Raw genomic sequence first — 16,103 nt, forward strand, 5'->3', positions numbered from 1 at the left:
GTTGGAACTACAATGTAAAAGTGGTATCTGTATGTGTTTATGTTTTAGCTGGGCCATGTAGAGTGTAATATAAAAGTGTGTGCTCCACCCGTTTGCCAGGATGGACCGGCCAAAGTGAAAAGCCCAGGAAAGTGCTGTTATGAGTGCCAAGGTACTGCTGCTGTGCTTTTGTGTGTGTGTGTGTGCATATATGTGTATGTGTTTTTGGTTATTTGTGCCTGTAAGTCTTTTGATTTGTATCATGAATAAAATGTGTGTAAAGTTTTGTATTTGTGTGTGTCTGTTTATGTGTGTGTATTGCAGACCTGAATGTACAGTGTGTGTATGAAGGTCAGACATATGACTCTAATGAATACTGGGAGATGGATGAGTGCACAACCTGCACGTGTGTGTCTGGAGACGTGCACTGTCAGACTGAGAGATGTCCTGCAGTGTCCTGCACCTCTGTGAGTAACAGAGATACACATTTACTGCTCTGTGTATATTTGTATGTGTTTGTGTACATTTTGTGTGTGTGTGTATGTAGGATGAATCTCCTTCCCTGATTCCGGGCATGTGCTGTCCTCACTGTATCCCCCGTCCTGCTACCTGTATTGTGTTTGGAGACCCTCACTACCGCACATTTGATGGAAAGATGGTGAACTTCCAGGGGGCATGTACTTATGTTCTAGCTCAGGACTGTGAGGGTGGAGACTTCAGGTGTGTGTCTTTTGTAATGCACTCACATTATTTGCAGGAATGCATGAGGAACACAATGATTTAGAATAGTCTAGGTATGTAAAAATGCATTAATACAAATATGAATGAAGATGAAGTTTTCAACTGCATCACTTTTAGAATATTAGAATCAATAATAATCAGTCAATATTGATTAAAGTATATGCTCTTTTTTGTCGCATAACTGATTTTTTTTAGCTATTTTCAAATGTGAAAATCAGATCTCATGGTATAGTGAATCATTTTGTAAATTAGTTGTTATGAAGAGATTTACATGCTTTCAGTAGAACTTATACTGTCACATGTAATTACTAATATTCATTGTTGGCGCATACCATACCACCATGTGAGCGTGGACCCCAGCATACTGCATATTTATTAAGACTTTGTTTACAACCCCTGTGTTGCTACTTGTAGAACTCTACATGTTGGGTTAGTGTGATGAAAAAGAATTCAGAACGTAAAATTAAACCTGAAGCTGAACCTGAATATCCTTGCTGCCTTTTAACTACTTTGCAGGGAGCTGTTTGGGGTCACTAACATGCTATTTGTGGTAGCTAGTTAACTCAATTTGTGTGTTTTTATGTGCAGCATTCATGTGACTAATGATGACCGTGGGCGTAATGGTGTGTCCTGGACTAAAGAGGTCACTGTGTTTATCGGTGATGTTGTGGTGCAGCTGCTGCAGGACTGGGTTGTGAAGGTGGTCAATATTCTCCAGTAAAATGACTCTTTATATAACCTACTTTCATAGTGTAAACATAAATATGTGTCTTTTACTGATTTATTTGCTAATTATGTCTTAGTCATACTCCTCAGTAACATATAATTAATTCTGTTTTTATTTTTTGATTATGTTAAGGTCTTTCCAGTTGATCGTTTTGGAAGGAGTAGAATTACATATTAGTTTTCAGGTTTTTTCGTTTTTATGCACTTCTTCATTACAGGTTGATTATCAGACCGTCTCTCTGCCGTTTCTGAAAGAGCCGTATGTGTACTTAGAGCGGAAAACCAACACCATTCTGCTGAACACTAACATTGGCATGAAGGTACATTTTTTTCAATATGTCTGCTTGAAGTGTCATTTTGTTTTATAGCTGCCAAGACGTGTTTCTCTCTGTTACACTTTCAGGTTGTAAAAAGAGAAAAACGTCTCTAATCACTGCTCTGAAACTGTTTCCAGGTGTTGTGGAGCGGACGCTCTCATCTAGAAGTGAGTGTTCCAGGAACCTACAAGAAACACATGTGTGGCCTGTGTGGCAACTTCAACAACTACCCTCAGGATGACATGAGGCTACGCAATGGACAAATCAGCTCCTCGGAGGCAGCCTTTGGAAACGACTGGAAGGTAATAAAAACATAGAGAACAAACTCTATGGAAGGAAATAATAGAAAAATTCATTATGAAGTACATTAGTACATTAGAAATGCATATTAGTTTTAAGGTCCGCATATCATGGAAAAACTCATTTTTCTTGCGGACTTTGAATAAAAAAGTTTGATGTACTTTGTACATCAACATTCCACATAGCAATTTTATGGACACTGCATAAACAGCCTGTAGACTTACGTATTATTACCCATTCAGCCTACAGCAGTTTAGCTTCTCATTAACACTTATATAAACTTATATAAACTTACACTCAGTAAAGCAGCCTGTTTATTTCTAAGGGATCAAGAGAGGTTTAAATATGGTCATGTGAAAATAAATTACTACATCACACATTATAAATATGAGAAATTAAATAACTAAAATATAAGAAAAAAGTAGACTATTAAACCTTTGATAGTTAAAATGGGACAGAATATTTATAACATAGCAATCATGTAAGCTTGATATTTATATAAGCAGAAACAACAATCCTTCACAGGTGGGGAGTGGGAACCATTCCAGAGGTCAGTGTTCTGACGGGCGGGACATTGACCCATGTAAGGAGGCTGGCTATTTTGCACGTAAGACAGCTAATAGCCGCTGTGCGGTGCTGAAGTCTGCAGTGTTTCAGCGCTGCCATAAGGTGATACCACCCGAGATGTTCTTTGCCTCGTGTGTGTATGACCTGTGTGCCTGCGGCTCCAACACTGACGAGTGTCTGTGTGATGCTCTGGAGGCGTACGCTTCTGAATGCCGCGAGGCTGGAGTTGTCCTGCAGTGGAGATCACCATCACTCTGTGGTGAGTTCTACACACACACACCATTGTTGCATTTTCAGATTCAGTGTTTCTTCTCTGCACAAATTAGAGTTTATGCACTGCCTATCAAAGTCACTTGTGATCACTTTGCACCAAACAGCTGATTATTAATAGCTTTGTGTATATTTTGCTTAACAGTGCCTTTGGTGCTATGAGGAACAGGTTTTGCTTTAATAATGATTTAAGTGTTTTAATTTCTAAACTGCTGTAAAAAACTATATATTGAACACATTTTGGCCCGAAGGTTGGCTTGACTCTTTTTCATAATAGCCATGAAATGCGTTTTGCCTAGAGCTTCCTTAGTTGAACCACTTTCTTTCCATAATGTTAATGTAATTATTTTAGACTAAAATGTATATGATTTACAGAACTGGACCCTTTGGTTCTGTTTTAAATCATTAGATTATGTTTTCTCCTGGGAAAAAGTTCACAATTGGACCTGTTGTAAAACCACTGTTGTACCTTTGAGGGAACATTTACATTGTTTGTACCTTGATGAACGAAAAATGTACCGACACAGCACCTTTATTTCTAACTGTGTAAAAGAAGATGATACATTTTGTATACACCTTTTGACCTTAATATGGTTAGTCCATTTTTAATAAATCAAAATACCCAGAAAACAGTATAATATTTGAACATGCCTTGTAGTTGTTTAACTCAAGTTGTTCCACAGCAATTAGACTATTTCAGTCTCAGTACGCACAAGAATTTCGTGTCACTAAAATCTTCTTGGAATGATGCTGCCGGACCCCGCGACAGGGGATTGGTTTCTGAATTTATCTTCTTTTTCTATGTTCATTAATTTTTATGCTTTCTAGTTCATGTCTAGCAGAGTTGTGAGGCAAAAATATATATTTTATTTTATAAGTTAGTTTCCATTCTAGTGGTGGAATGGCAGTCAGCAGATAGAGGCTACACATCTGAAAGGTTTGATCTGATCCATAAAGCATGCTTATGTGCGGGAGGTAGTGTGGTTTAAGTTTTATTCTTCATGTTGCCTTTCTTCTTTTCTCTCTTATGTTTACTCTTCTGTAGCGGTGGGCTGTCCTTTGGACCGTGGGTATGTATTTGATGAATGTGGACCACCATGTCCTAAAACCTGCTTCAATAAAGATGTGCCACTGGGTGTGATTGAAGCTCACTGCTTTAAGCCATGCGTGCCAGGCTGCCAGTGCCCAGCTGGACTGGTGCAGCACGAAGCTCACTGCATCGCCCCAGAGAAATGCCCCAAAATCATCTATAGCAACCCATGAGCACCTCAAATCCATATTGCATTACAAGCTAACCGGAAACACACAGCATTTCGGACTGCGCAAGGACAACACACAAGAGTTCGAGCCATGACATCCCGGACATTGGACTGGTCCCAACTCTTCTGTACTGAACATTATAAAATAGGAGCCTCTTTCTTTGTCTTCCACATGCACTACATTGAGTCTGATTATGGTGCTATTAAAGATTGCAGTATAAAGCATATGACTGATCACTGTGGTAAACCTTATTTAACTGTGTTTAACTAACTTAAGCTGGTGATTTCAGACAATCAAATGTCGAGCAGCAGTTTTCTTCTAAATTATGTGAGACTGTATGTTTCTTGATGGATTATATTTATCAAAGAACAGAATCAAATGACGCTTTTACATTTCTGTAAGTTTTATAAGGGACACTCTTATTGAATGGGCATTTTGTACTAATGCACTGGTAATTTTTTTAAACAGCCACTGTATTTATATCACTGTCCTCTGTTCTGGTTTTACTGTGCAGAACATTATATTAAATCTTTTTATATCTTTGAGTCGAATGTTTTGTTTATTTTGAAACATGTTTTTATTATTACTAAAATTGTGTTTTATAAAAATAGACAAATGCAAGGAGGTGGAAGGACACAGCTAGGGGTCTAGCCCAGTGTTAAGATTTTTCCCATGTTTCTTAAAGTTCTGATCGTTTTCTGGACATTGAAGGACAGTGAGTTTAACACATATTATGCCTGTTAGTTTCAGTGAAATCCACCATCACATTTGTTTCTAAAATATTTGTTTTTACTGAATTTAAACTGTTAATTATATGATCATTTGACTTTAAGTATGTACCAGAAAAAAAAGATGCCTGCATTGAATCTCTACTAAAAAAAGTAAGGAAAGCATGTTATAATACAGCTACAACTGCTATATTTAATGCATATAATCTTTGTAAAACATTTTTTAAAATGGCTGTTGTCACAAGGCTTTTCAGAAAATCCAGGTCCAGTCCCTAAATGAGCAAACCAGGGATGACAGTGGCCACAAAAACTCATAGAAAGAGTCATAGAAAACTTAAAAGGGGCCTGACACAGTAAAGCAAAACAACAATACAAGTACTATGAATAAAGATTTAGAAATAAATCAACTTTAAAATAAATTAATTGTGAATATAGAAGATAAACCATTTGAATTTAGATTAACCAAGTTCCAAATGGATCTATTATTAATATTGTATAAAGATAATGCTACTGCATTACAGGAGATGTAAATGTAAATGTCTATGAATGGTGGGTTCACAGTGGCTTACATTTGGCCTCCTTTTCAAACCCTCACTAGGTTACATGTTTAAAATGCCGCTGCTAGGATCATCACCTTTTCAAAGAAGAATGATCATATCATCCCTGTCCTTCAGGGTCCTCACATTATTCTATATATTCCATGCTGCATTTTAATATTGCAAAATGTAGGCCTTCTTCATGTTCCAAGTTTTTTTTTTGGAGCATTGATTTCTATGGGTGGTCGATCATTTAGTGTTGCAGTTCCCAAATTATAGAATACTCTCCCCCATTCTGTGCAGGATGCCACCCCTCTATCTTCATTTAAATCTCTGTTAAAGACTTACTTGTTTTCTCTGTGTTATCGTTGTTCCGTTTGTACTTGAACTCTATACCTATATTGTTCTTTTGTTGTTAATTGTTTCATTTGTTCATATTTTTTGATTGTAAATCATCCTTGAGCATGGGAAAGGAGCTATATAAACAAAAGTGATGATGATGAGGAAGTACTGGACATGCTAGGACACAATAACCTAGTATAAACCCTGTGTATCATTTCTGTCATTATATCTGACATTTCATCATACCTCATTGTTTTTATCAATTAAATTATTATTTGTGTTGTATTTATCATGTAATATGGTGTAATTAATTAATTGATGCAGCATTTGACTCTGTAGTTCCCCATCAGTCACAATTCTAACAAAAATAAAACTTTGTATTTTCACTAACTTATCCATTATCCATACATTATTTGAGAAGGCATACAGAGTGTGTCCTGATGCTGTCCACAGTTTGAAGTTCATGTGAGTGGGTTAATGTTCTTTCTGACCAACATACAGAAATTAACTCGTTAAACCCCAAAGGCCTGTATGCGGCCTGCAGTTCAGTTCCTCTCCCCCAGACATCACAACTTACAATTTAGTTTCAGAGTAGTCTATAGAATAACGACGTTTAATAAGTGAATAATGTACCAAGCTGGAAGGAGCTTTAAGGTGACGCAGGTAGACAGTACTCAGCCTAAGTGTTTTCTGGGAAAAGAGAAAGTGCTACGCTATCATGTGCAACTTGACCCCCGTAGTTGCCTTAGTAACAGACGCAGCTTTGTTGTGGTCATTCATCATTCATCAAGATGATTCCTCTTGTTGAACAGGTGAGACTTTTCCTACATTAGTGTTCAAAGATCACATTAAACGTTGACAGTGGTTATTTTGCTCATGTGTTCCTGATGTTTGTAGTGTTTACAGATGGAGGACTGTGTGCATTTGGTGTGTGAGTCTCTGGGTGTTTGTGAGGATGATGAGGTGAATGTAGAGAAGGTATGTGTGCTCTATCAGAAAGTGTTCCTCATCCCCGCCAACCTCGATGACACTCAGAGAGCCATCACACAGGTGAGAGAGGAGAAGAGTTGAGTTATGAGCTGTAAAGGATGGAATGGGTCCTGACTGTCTGTCTGTATTTTTACCTCTTTACAATGTGGGCCATTGTACTATTGTGGTGGCAAATGGTTTCCCACAACTTTAAAGACATTAACATGAGCTCAAAGTAAGAATAAACCATAGATGTACATAAATTAATCAACAAAACTACAAAAAATCGATTGATTTTTAGTCATACATGACAAACAGCATGACGCAGCAGTGACAGTTTTTCAGTTTAAATAGTAAAAATGCATTAAATTACAGTCTATTCGATGTTAAAATTATTTTACATGTTGTCGCTGTCCAAAGAAGAACAAGTATCTCCAAAATGATATCTTTACAGGAGAGGCAAAACACCTTTTTTCTTAATTTACTTTTTGAATGTAAGTCAAATATATATATATATTATACCAAGTAATTTTGGAACATTTCCATTAGTCCATTCATTATGAAATTATCACACAATATAAAGGAGAATCATCATGTTCAAGTAATGCAGAAAACTGCCAAAAAATGACAAAAAGGTACATGTTTTTCTTTGGACAGTGATGATATATAAATGTAACTGCATTTTGATCACACAGTTATATAAGGTTTAAACACACCCAGCCAACATGTTTCGTTGATGTACTTAGTGGAAATAAGTTAACACATCCTCTACAGAGAACACACTTCAATATGGCATTTCTGCAAATTTTAGTGCACAATTTATATATATTTACTCAGTATTATATTAGGAAAAAAATTAAGCATAAAATGTGCCGTAACTTTTACACAGGGCACATTTTATGTTTTATGTTTTGTTCCAATATGTTAAATTCAGAAAATGAATAGTACTTATGTTCATAATAATAATAATACAGTTAAGTGTGAACTTATTTTGACAAAACATAAGTTGGGTCATCCAAACTTAGGGTCATCCACACTTTTGCATACAATTGCAAATCTTGTCCTGAGATTTTTGTCAGTGGGGTTGGAGCAGAGGTTTTTAAACTTTTTCCTGCTGAGGCCCCCTTACCAGCTTTTTTTAAAAACCTCAATTGAAATAAACTTGTTAATAAACATTTTACTGCAATGTATGCATAAAGAAAATCTGATTAAATCATTCTATTTGTCCAGAACCTTTATTGTCTATTATTAACAATATAATAAAATTAAATTAAACTGTATTGAAATGTGAGATTTTGTCATGCATGGAATCATTTCCTAAAGTATCATATTCATTATTGAATCAAACTGTTATGAAGTCAGAGTTTAATCTTAACTTTAATCTAAGAGTTTAACTTTAACTTACTCATTCTATCCTAATAAGATGTGAGACAGAGAGAGACTGATTCACATGTTGGTGTATTTTTGTATTCAGGTTAGTGCACAGAATGCAGGATTGCCCTGTTCAGGCAGAAGGGTTCTGCATGTTCTGCTATTGATGGAAGAGGGGCGAGAGAGCAGGGAGAAGGTACACATCTTTTAAAAGATGATTAAAAATCATTTGTTTCATAATATATATAATACAATCTCTTTCACCTTAATGAGTGATTTTTTTAATCAGCCTTCATCTCTTAACTCCGCTAGTTGTGTCAGAGATTGACTGGTTGAATATGTTTACTGATGTTGGGAATGAATGCCGATTAAATGTATTTTTGTAGCTGTACTGGGAACTGCAGATGTTGAAGTCTGGCAGAAACAGCACTTCTGCTGGAATGAAGTCACAGCTGCTGCTCCAGAACTCTGGCAGTAAAGAGCATATGGTGAGTCAAGTAGAAACCACAAGCTATTAGTTATTTTTTTACTTTTTTTGAACTGGAGTTGAATTTTGGGAGGAGGGTCACACCTGAAGATCCTCCTCCTTCCAGTCTTCTTCTTCTCCTTTCCAATGTCTTCCAATAAATTTCCACCTCTACCTTCCATTTCCTGTGAGATTCCTCTCTGTTCCTTCTCTCTCAGTTCTACCACTGTTCACCAGTCTTCTCTCAGAACTGCCACTGTTCACCAGTCTTCTTTCAGACCTACCACTGATCATCAGTCTTCTCTCAGACCTACCACTGTCCATCAGTCTTCTTTCAGAACTACCACTGATCATCAGTCTTTTCTCAGACCTACCACTGTCCATCAGTGTTCTCTCAGACCTGCCACTATTCATCAGTCATCTCTCAGACCTACCACTGTCCATCAGTCTTCTTTCAGACCTACCACTGTCCATCAGTCTTCTTTCAGACCTACCACTGATCATCAGTCTTCTCTTAGACCTACCACTGTTTACCACTCTTCTTTCAGACCTACCACTGTTAATCAGTCTTCGCTTAGACCTACCACTGTTTACCACACTTCTTTCAGACCTACTACAGTTAATCAGTCTTCTCTCAGACCTACCATTGTCCATCAGTCTTCTCTCAGACCTAGCATTGTCCATCAGTCTTCTCTCAAACCTACCACTGTTCATCAGTCTTCTCTCAGACCTATCACTGTCCATCAGTCTTCTCTCAGACCTAGCATTGTCCATCAGTCTTCTCTCAGACCTACCACTGTTCATCAGTCTTCTCTCAGACCTATCACTGTCCATCAGTCTTCTCTCAGAACTATCACTGTTCATCAGTCTTCTCTCAGACCTATCACTGCTCATCAGACTTCTCTCAGACCTACCACTGATCATCAGTCTTCTCTCAGACCTATCACTATTCACCAGTCTTCTCTCAGACCTACCACTGTTCATCAGTCTTCTCTCAGACCTACCACTGTTCACCAGTCTTCTCTCAGACCTACCACTCTCCATCAGTCTTCTCACAGACCTACCATTGTTCATCTGTCTTCTCTCAGACCTACCACTGTTCATCTGTCTTCTCTCAGACCTAGCATTGTCCATCAGTCTTCTCTCTCACTACCACTGTTCATCAATGTGTGTTTGGCTTTCTAGCCTCTTCTGTCTAATATCGCTACTCTGTGTGTTCTTTCAGAAGCAAGACGCAAATCTTTGCAGTAGCCTTCTGAGCAAGTCCAGAAGACTTTACATGAGGTCTAAAACTCACTGCACTTGCACACATGTACCAACATACACACAGTCACTTTTCTTTAAGTGCACTGACAGAATTCTCATTAAGCTCTCTTTGTCCAGGCTTCATCTTGATGGTGTTTGCAGTATCTTTTCATCTCTGTCTCATGGCCATATTGCTGCTAGACCACTGGGCTGGATAAGTCCCACCACTTCAGATATTCTTCTACTGCTGCAGTACAAATATGAAATCATCAAGGAGCGGCTTTATAGGGAGATGCTGCAGGAAGAGCATGGTAGGGTTTTTTTTCACGCACTCACAATTACACTTTTTTTGTGATAACAAACGATGGTGAATGTCCAACTTAATTTCACTGCACACAGATATAAGGATTTTCTCTCAATACTGATGCAATGAAGGCAGTGTATGTGATGTATGTCACTGTGATGTATCTGCAGGTCTTGTTTGGTGGGACACACTGACATCACAGGAGCAGGTGGACTGTATGTGTGAGCTGGGAGAGGCAGCTGAGACAGCATTCAAACAAATGGACTTACTCAGAGTTTGTGAATTGCCTGGTGCACTCCGCTGTTACAGGTAGGTACACATGCAGCAATATTTAAGTCAGTTTTAGCATATGCTCACAGTTCATAGCAAGTACCTACCTCTCCCTGGGCCAGCTGTTTCATTCACAATGTGTCTGCCCTCTCTTCCACCTTCATTATGACTAGATACTATTAAGCTACTGGACTATTTAGTTATTCTCAGTGCAGCAGTGTGGGTTGAGCTCACACAGCTGTATCATTTATAGTGGTGTTACTGGGGTTGTACACATGTCAATGTCCACCAACAATCCCGCCAACAGTTCTGTACTCTATGGAACCAACCATTATTGTAGGACTATTGGATGCATCAATAGTCCGTACACCAGCTAGAAGGAGAGACACATAGGGGTTTCTAATAAAGTGGCCAGTAAGTGCAATACTGAAGATAATGTTAAAACTAGTGCTAACTTATCAATTATCTACAATGGCAGGAGCAGTGGTCAGGTGGTCTTACAAGGCTGTGGGGAGGCAGTTAAACCCAGGGAACAGGCATGGTCATCCAAACCCCAGGAACAAGCCTGGTCAGCCGCAGTGTTCTTCTCAGACCTCAGGTCTCACCACCAAGATGAAAGAGATTCTCTCACAGTACTGCTCAACAGGTCACTCACCCAGCATAATTACATGGTTCTTTAACCTCTTACACTGCAGACTTATTACTCAGGTATTATGACTTATTCATGTGAGGATTATTATTATTATTATTATTATCATTATTGCCTATTTTTATTATTAATACCTATTTCCTATTAATGTCTTAGTCAAACTTGTTAGGATTGACTAATTTGTTACATTTTCAGACAAAAAAATCTTGGTTTCTGATATTATTATTATTATCTCATTATAGATTAATGGAACTGCATTTTTATTACATTTTCTATATAATTTAATGATGAGATGGAAACAAGGTCATTCAGAGTGGTTTGATGTGAAATGATTAATTTTAGAGAGACTTAATGAATCTGATAACTTGATAAACCTGATTTACTTTAGATTAGATAAGAACCAGTGGTCTCAATGTCTACATACAAATATAATATAGACATTTTACTATGTAAAATGACTAGCTTTAAGCCAAAACCATTTTATTAATCACTTTAAAAAGCTTTAAGAGGCATTAAATTAGATGTCTAGTTGCTATCACCACCACTGTGAACAAGTCTGACTACATCTCTTGAACTGAGCATTTGACTTTAAACCCCTCTGAATGACTTTGTTTACATTTTGATCATTTAATTATGCAGGTTATTTTTTAATAGGTGGCAGTCTCTTGTAATGATGTTTCATTAACCCCTTACACTGCAGGCTAATTATTTAGTTAATAATCTTAAGGCATGTACACAAAGAGTTTTATTCAGTAACTTCTTTAAATTCCTTTTGATTAATGAGTAATTATTATTTAATTACCATTACAGGCATGTCATTTGTTGATTAATTTCCCTCTTACATCATCGTCTAACTTGATAGGCTTGACCAATTTGTTTAATTTTCTGATTTAAAATCTGTCTGTTTCTGATATTATTTCTTGATAAAGTTAATGTTGATAAGTTAACAGTGTCATTACTGCTGCAGAGTAGAGAGGGTGGTCCTGAGGGAAATCTATCTGAGTTTGTGTGTGGCGGTGAGGAGGGCAGAGAGAGAGATGCACTCTCACACAGCACTGTTAGCCTCCAGACAGTACTGGGACAAGTGGTGAGTTAAATACAACAGGGCAACTACATAGGTGGATCACATAAAGTTGGTTGGACAGTCAACACTTTTATATGTGTGCCTTAAAAGCAGCATGAGTTACAAATGTATATTCCAAAAATATATTTATATAGAATGTATAAAGATACATAAGTTGGTGTTTATGTTTATAAAAAGCCAAAAAATGCCTTACTGCCTGCACATGAGATGGACTTAGAATGATATATAGGCAGAAATCTCATAAGGAATATTAAGTCCAAAGATTGCTCTACATGCTCAGCATGGACTTAAAACAGCCAAAAAAAACAAGGTCATTTTAAAGGTCATTTTAAAATGGTTCAGCATCATTCTTTGGGGAAAACACTGTACACACACAGTGTTATCTTATTTTAAAAGATCAGTGCTCCTACACAAACTTCCATTAAACACCATATCATGCATGATCCCCCAGTCCCCAACTTTACAGCATTATTGTAGGTTTATGGCTATTCTGGAGCTACAGAGGCAGAGTTCTTCCCCTTTCAGAGGGGATTCTTCAGGGCCTTCCTGATTTCAGAAAAATAACCTAAATGTTAAATACTGAACTAAATACATTTCTGTAATTTTTCATTGATTTATGTATTTAATTGATTGATTTTTATTGCTGAAATCATCAGGCTTGTTGGATTTATACTTTTGGTGATACTCTCATGTTAGGGTCTGATTAGAAATTAAAGGGTCCAACCACCTAAAGGAAAATGATCCAGTCAGGACCTTTACCCTATGGTATATAGATACAGCCAAGGGAATCAGTTAGGCTGCAGAGTATTGACAAAATGTGTCAGAATATCTAACAATATGTCCTCAATATTCTAGAGCCCATACAGGAAAGTAGATTTTCTTTTCTTTCATTCAGGGACTGAAGTCTTTTCTTATTGATAGGAAGTCTGATATCCCAGCATGCACAGTTACAGGACTGATAACATTATAAGTGTAACTGAAGCTGTTTCAGTGGCAAAGGGTAGTACACCTTAGGTGTTATATGCACATATATAATACTGCTGTGTTGTCATGTTTCTGCTATGTACATACATGCATCAAACAAACCCCCATTTGGTGCTTACTTTTCTAGGCCACATACCAGAGGATCAGTGAGTCATGAATTACTTAAGTTTTGGTTTCAGGAGAAACAAAGTCCCACCAAGAAATTCCAACAGGACTGCAGAACAGCAGGCTGTACACAACAGGTTCTCACACAGTCCATGTAACATACACACCCATTAACACATGATTAAAACATGCTCCATTCCCAAACCTCCACTCAGTGTTTCACTCAGTCTGTTGTATATCATCACCCAGCAGGTTGTGCTGCAGTATTTGGTCCTCTGTCAGGAGCAGGAGAGGAAGAGCCTTCTGGAGATTCTACACACACTCTCTCTGAATGAGCTACAGGACCAGGACCATGGTCTGCCATCAGCTTATAGTGAGTCAAAAACGTCATAGACATACCCACATACAGCTCATTAGCAGCACAGCTTTATTTACAGCCAGGTTACTGGCTAGGCACCATTGTGTGTGTGTGTGTATGTGTATGTGTGTGTGTGTGTGTGTTCTACAGTGATCAGGACCCTCCAAAGACCACCAGAGAGGTATTATTTGGGTGGTGGATCATTTTCAGCATTGCAGTGACACTGTGTGTCGTGTGTTGCGCTGGTATGAGTGGATCAGACACAGCAGTGCTGCTGGGTTTTTCCATCAGTGTCTACTCACTGTCCACTCTGTAAGACACACCTACCTTGTTAGTTCACATTGTAGATGTAAAGTCAGAGACAATAGAACCACCTGTTGCTGCACAGTTTGTATTAGTCATCCTCTAGTTCTTCATTAGTGGTCAAAGGATGCTTTTGAGTGGATATTTTTGATAAGTGGACTATTTTCAGTTCAGCAGCAAAGGAGAGGTGTTTAAAAACTCCAGGAACACTGCTGTGTCTCATCCACTCATACCAGCACAATACAAATATTGAAGTATATAGCTATGAAAATGAGGAACTGATGACTAGACCCACTGGCAGACCCTTTAAGTTAAAAAGCCCATTACCAAAAATCTAATTTCCTCACTTTATTTTGAAATAATGTAGGTTGAAATACTCAGTCCAAGTGTTTTTAAATTTCAAAACATACCGTTCACTATTCCAGCCCATACAGTCCATGTACGGAAACCATGCTGCAAAAACAGCCCATTCTGAAAGTAGTTTTACTGTGATGCCAGAACCCCCTCATTTACATATATCCACAGCTCAGCCCTACCCATTCATACTGAAGTTATAAGCAGTCTGACCTCTGCCCTTTGAATGAGGGACAATACAGGGCAGCCTGTTTAATTCCAAGGGATATAGAGAGGTTGAACAATGATCAAGACCATTTTTTGCACACACAACGGAATTGTGTGTGTGTTTCAGAGGCTGCTGAGAGAACTGCTGCTACTCTGAAACAAAGCTGTGTGTCGAGTCTGAAAGAGATAAAAGCCTCTATGCAGGGAGTGTCCTGGCCTGACTGTGCCGTTCACCTACTTGCTCAGCTTACCGTGGCACATGAACATGAAATCTGGACTGTGCTGCGCTCTCTTCCAGTCATGGTAAGAGTTATACAGATGTAATGTCCACTCAGTAACCAACTATTTATGAATTTATGCAGGTTTGTGTCGATAAAGCAAGGATTATATTATTCACTGTATTGCAGACAATTCTGTATGCTTGAAAACCCACAGTTGCAATTTTGCAGAAAAGAATTAATTATAAACGGATGTGACTATGTGAGTTTATCACCTCCAGGAATCCAGTGGTATTACAGCCTTGCTGCACAAATATGAGAGTGAGCTTCATTCCCCAAAACTGCACAACCTACATGATCTTCTACAGCCACAAGCCTCCAGAGATACTATCACTTTAACGGTGAGTCACCTTCGACCAACCCAAATGATTTTTCTAAATGTTTAGCCCTCAGAAACCCAAACTCTAATTTTGCTCATGCACTTTCTTTATACTTTAAATGAGTAGGATTTGCTGGTGGGTCCAAACTACTATTACACACTTCTATAACCATTTATAACTGACATATTATAAATTATAGTATTTCAGTCCATGTAGGTACTGAACAATAACCTTTAGTATGGAACAAGCTAGGAGTTTAAGGTGTTTAAAGTCACTAGGTTGCATGTAACAAGTAAGTCTCAAGTCAAGCCTCAAGAAAAGACAGTCGAGTCTTGGTTCAAGTCCTAAGTCCTAAACAGTTCAGTATGTATTCTTCTTCTAATTAAAGGCTGTTTCAGCACTGCATACCAAAATGATGCCTCTTTTAATGTATATTAATTTTTTATCTTTTTTTCACACTTCCAAATAAAATACACAATCCATGGTACATCATAATGGTATAATGGTATGGACAGACAAAAAGGTATAAACAGACTAGTGCAACTACACATACAAATAATTTTCAAAATACAATTAAACTTAATAACAACTTGTATTTTAAGATAATGATTTTTGATGATTTTTGGGAACATTGTGTGCATGGGATTAAAATAAAAACTAGCTCCATCCTAAAAACAGCTACTTAGTTCCGACAGAAACCAAAATGACCAAGCTGAACAAAGTTTAAGGAAAAGAAGGCAAAATAATGGTGAATGTATGAAGCTGAAGTTGCCTCTTTATGTTTCTTCCACTTCTGTTCTCGAGTCTTTTCTGAGGCTCAAGTCCGAGTTGAAGTCTGAGTCATTGGTGTTCAATTGAAAGTCAAGTTGCAAGCCTTTTTTGATTTTGTTGATTTGAGTCTCAAGTAATTGAGTTTAGTCCAAGTTATATGACTCAAGTCCACACCTCTGCTTATCCATATTTTGAAAATTACAAAAATGTTGCAAAATTGCAACCATGCGTTTTAAAGCTTACTGAGGTTTCTGCAATACAGTGATTAATATAAAAGCTTGTTTTATCAACATAAGCCT

At 37.7% G+C, this 16,103-nt stretch overlaps 1 protein-coding gene across 1 annotated transcript in view; it reads left to right on the forward strand.

Moving 5' to 3' along the window:
• The window catches only part of LOC108438363 (kielin cysteine rich BMP regulator), a 48,589-nt gene extending 43,884 nt beyond the window's left edge, over positions 1-4,705 (forward strand). Inside the window, exons 44-51 of the mRNA XM_017716170.2 lie at positions 49-151; positions 304-446; positions 527-699; positions 1,309-1,420; positions 1,665-1,766; positions 1,901-2,065; positions 2,589-2,889; positions 3,946-4,705. Of these exons, the coding sequence (XP_017571659.1) occupies positions 49-151; positions 304-446; positions 527-699; positions 1,309-1,420; positions 1,665-1,766; positions 1,901-2,065; positions 2,589-2,889; positions 3,946-4,163 (1,317 nt within the window). The 3' untranslated portion in view covers positions 4,164-4,705. The remainder of the gene's footprint in view (positions 1-48; positions 152-303; positions 447-526; positions 700-1,308; positions 1,421-1,664; positions 1,767-1,900; positions 2,066-2,588; positions 2,890-3,945) is intronic.
• The last annotated feature ends 11,398 nt before the right edge of the window (positions 4,706-16,103 follow it).

Source organism: Pygocentrus nattereri, chromosome 7 (assembly GCF_015220715.1).
Source record: "Pygocentrus nattereri isolate fPygNat1 chromosome 7, fPygNat1.pri, whole genome shotgun sequence".
In the NCBI taxonomy this organism is placed as follows: domain Eukaryota; kingdom Metazoa; phylum Chordata; class Actinopteri; order Characiformes; family Serrasalmidae; genus Pygocentrus; species Pygocentrus nattereri.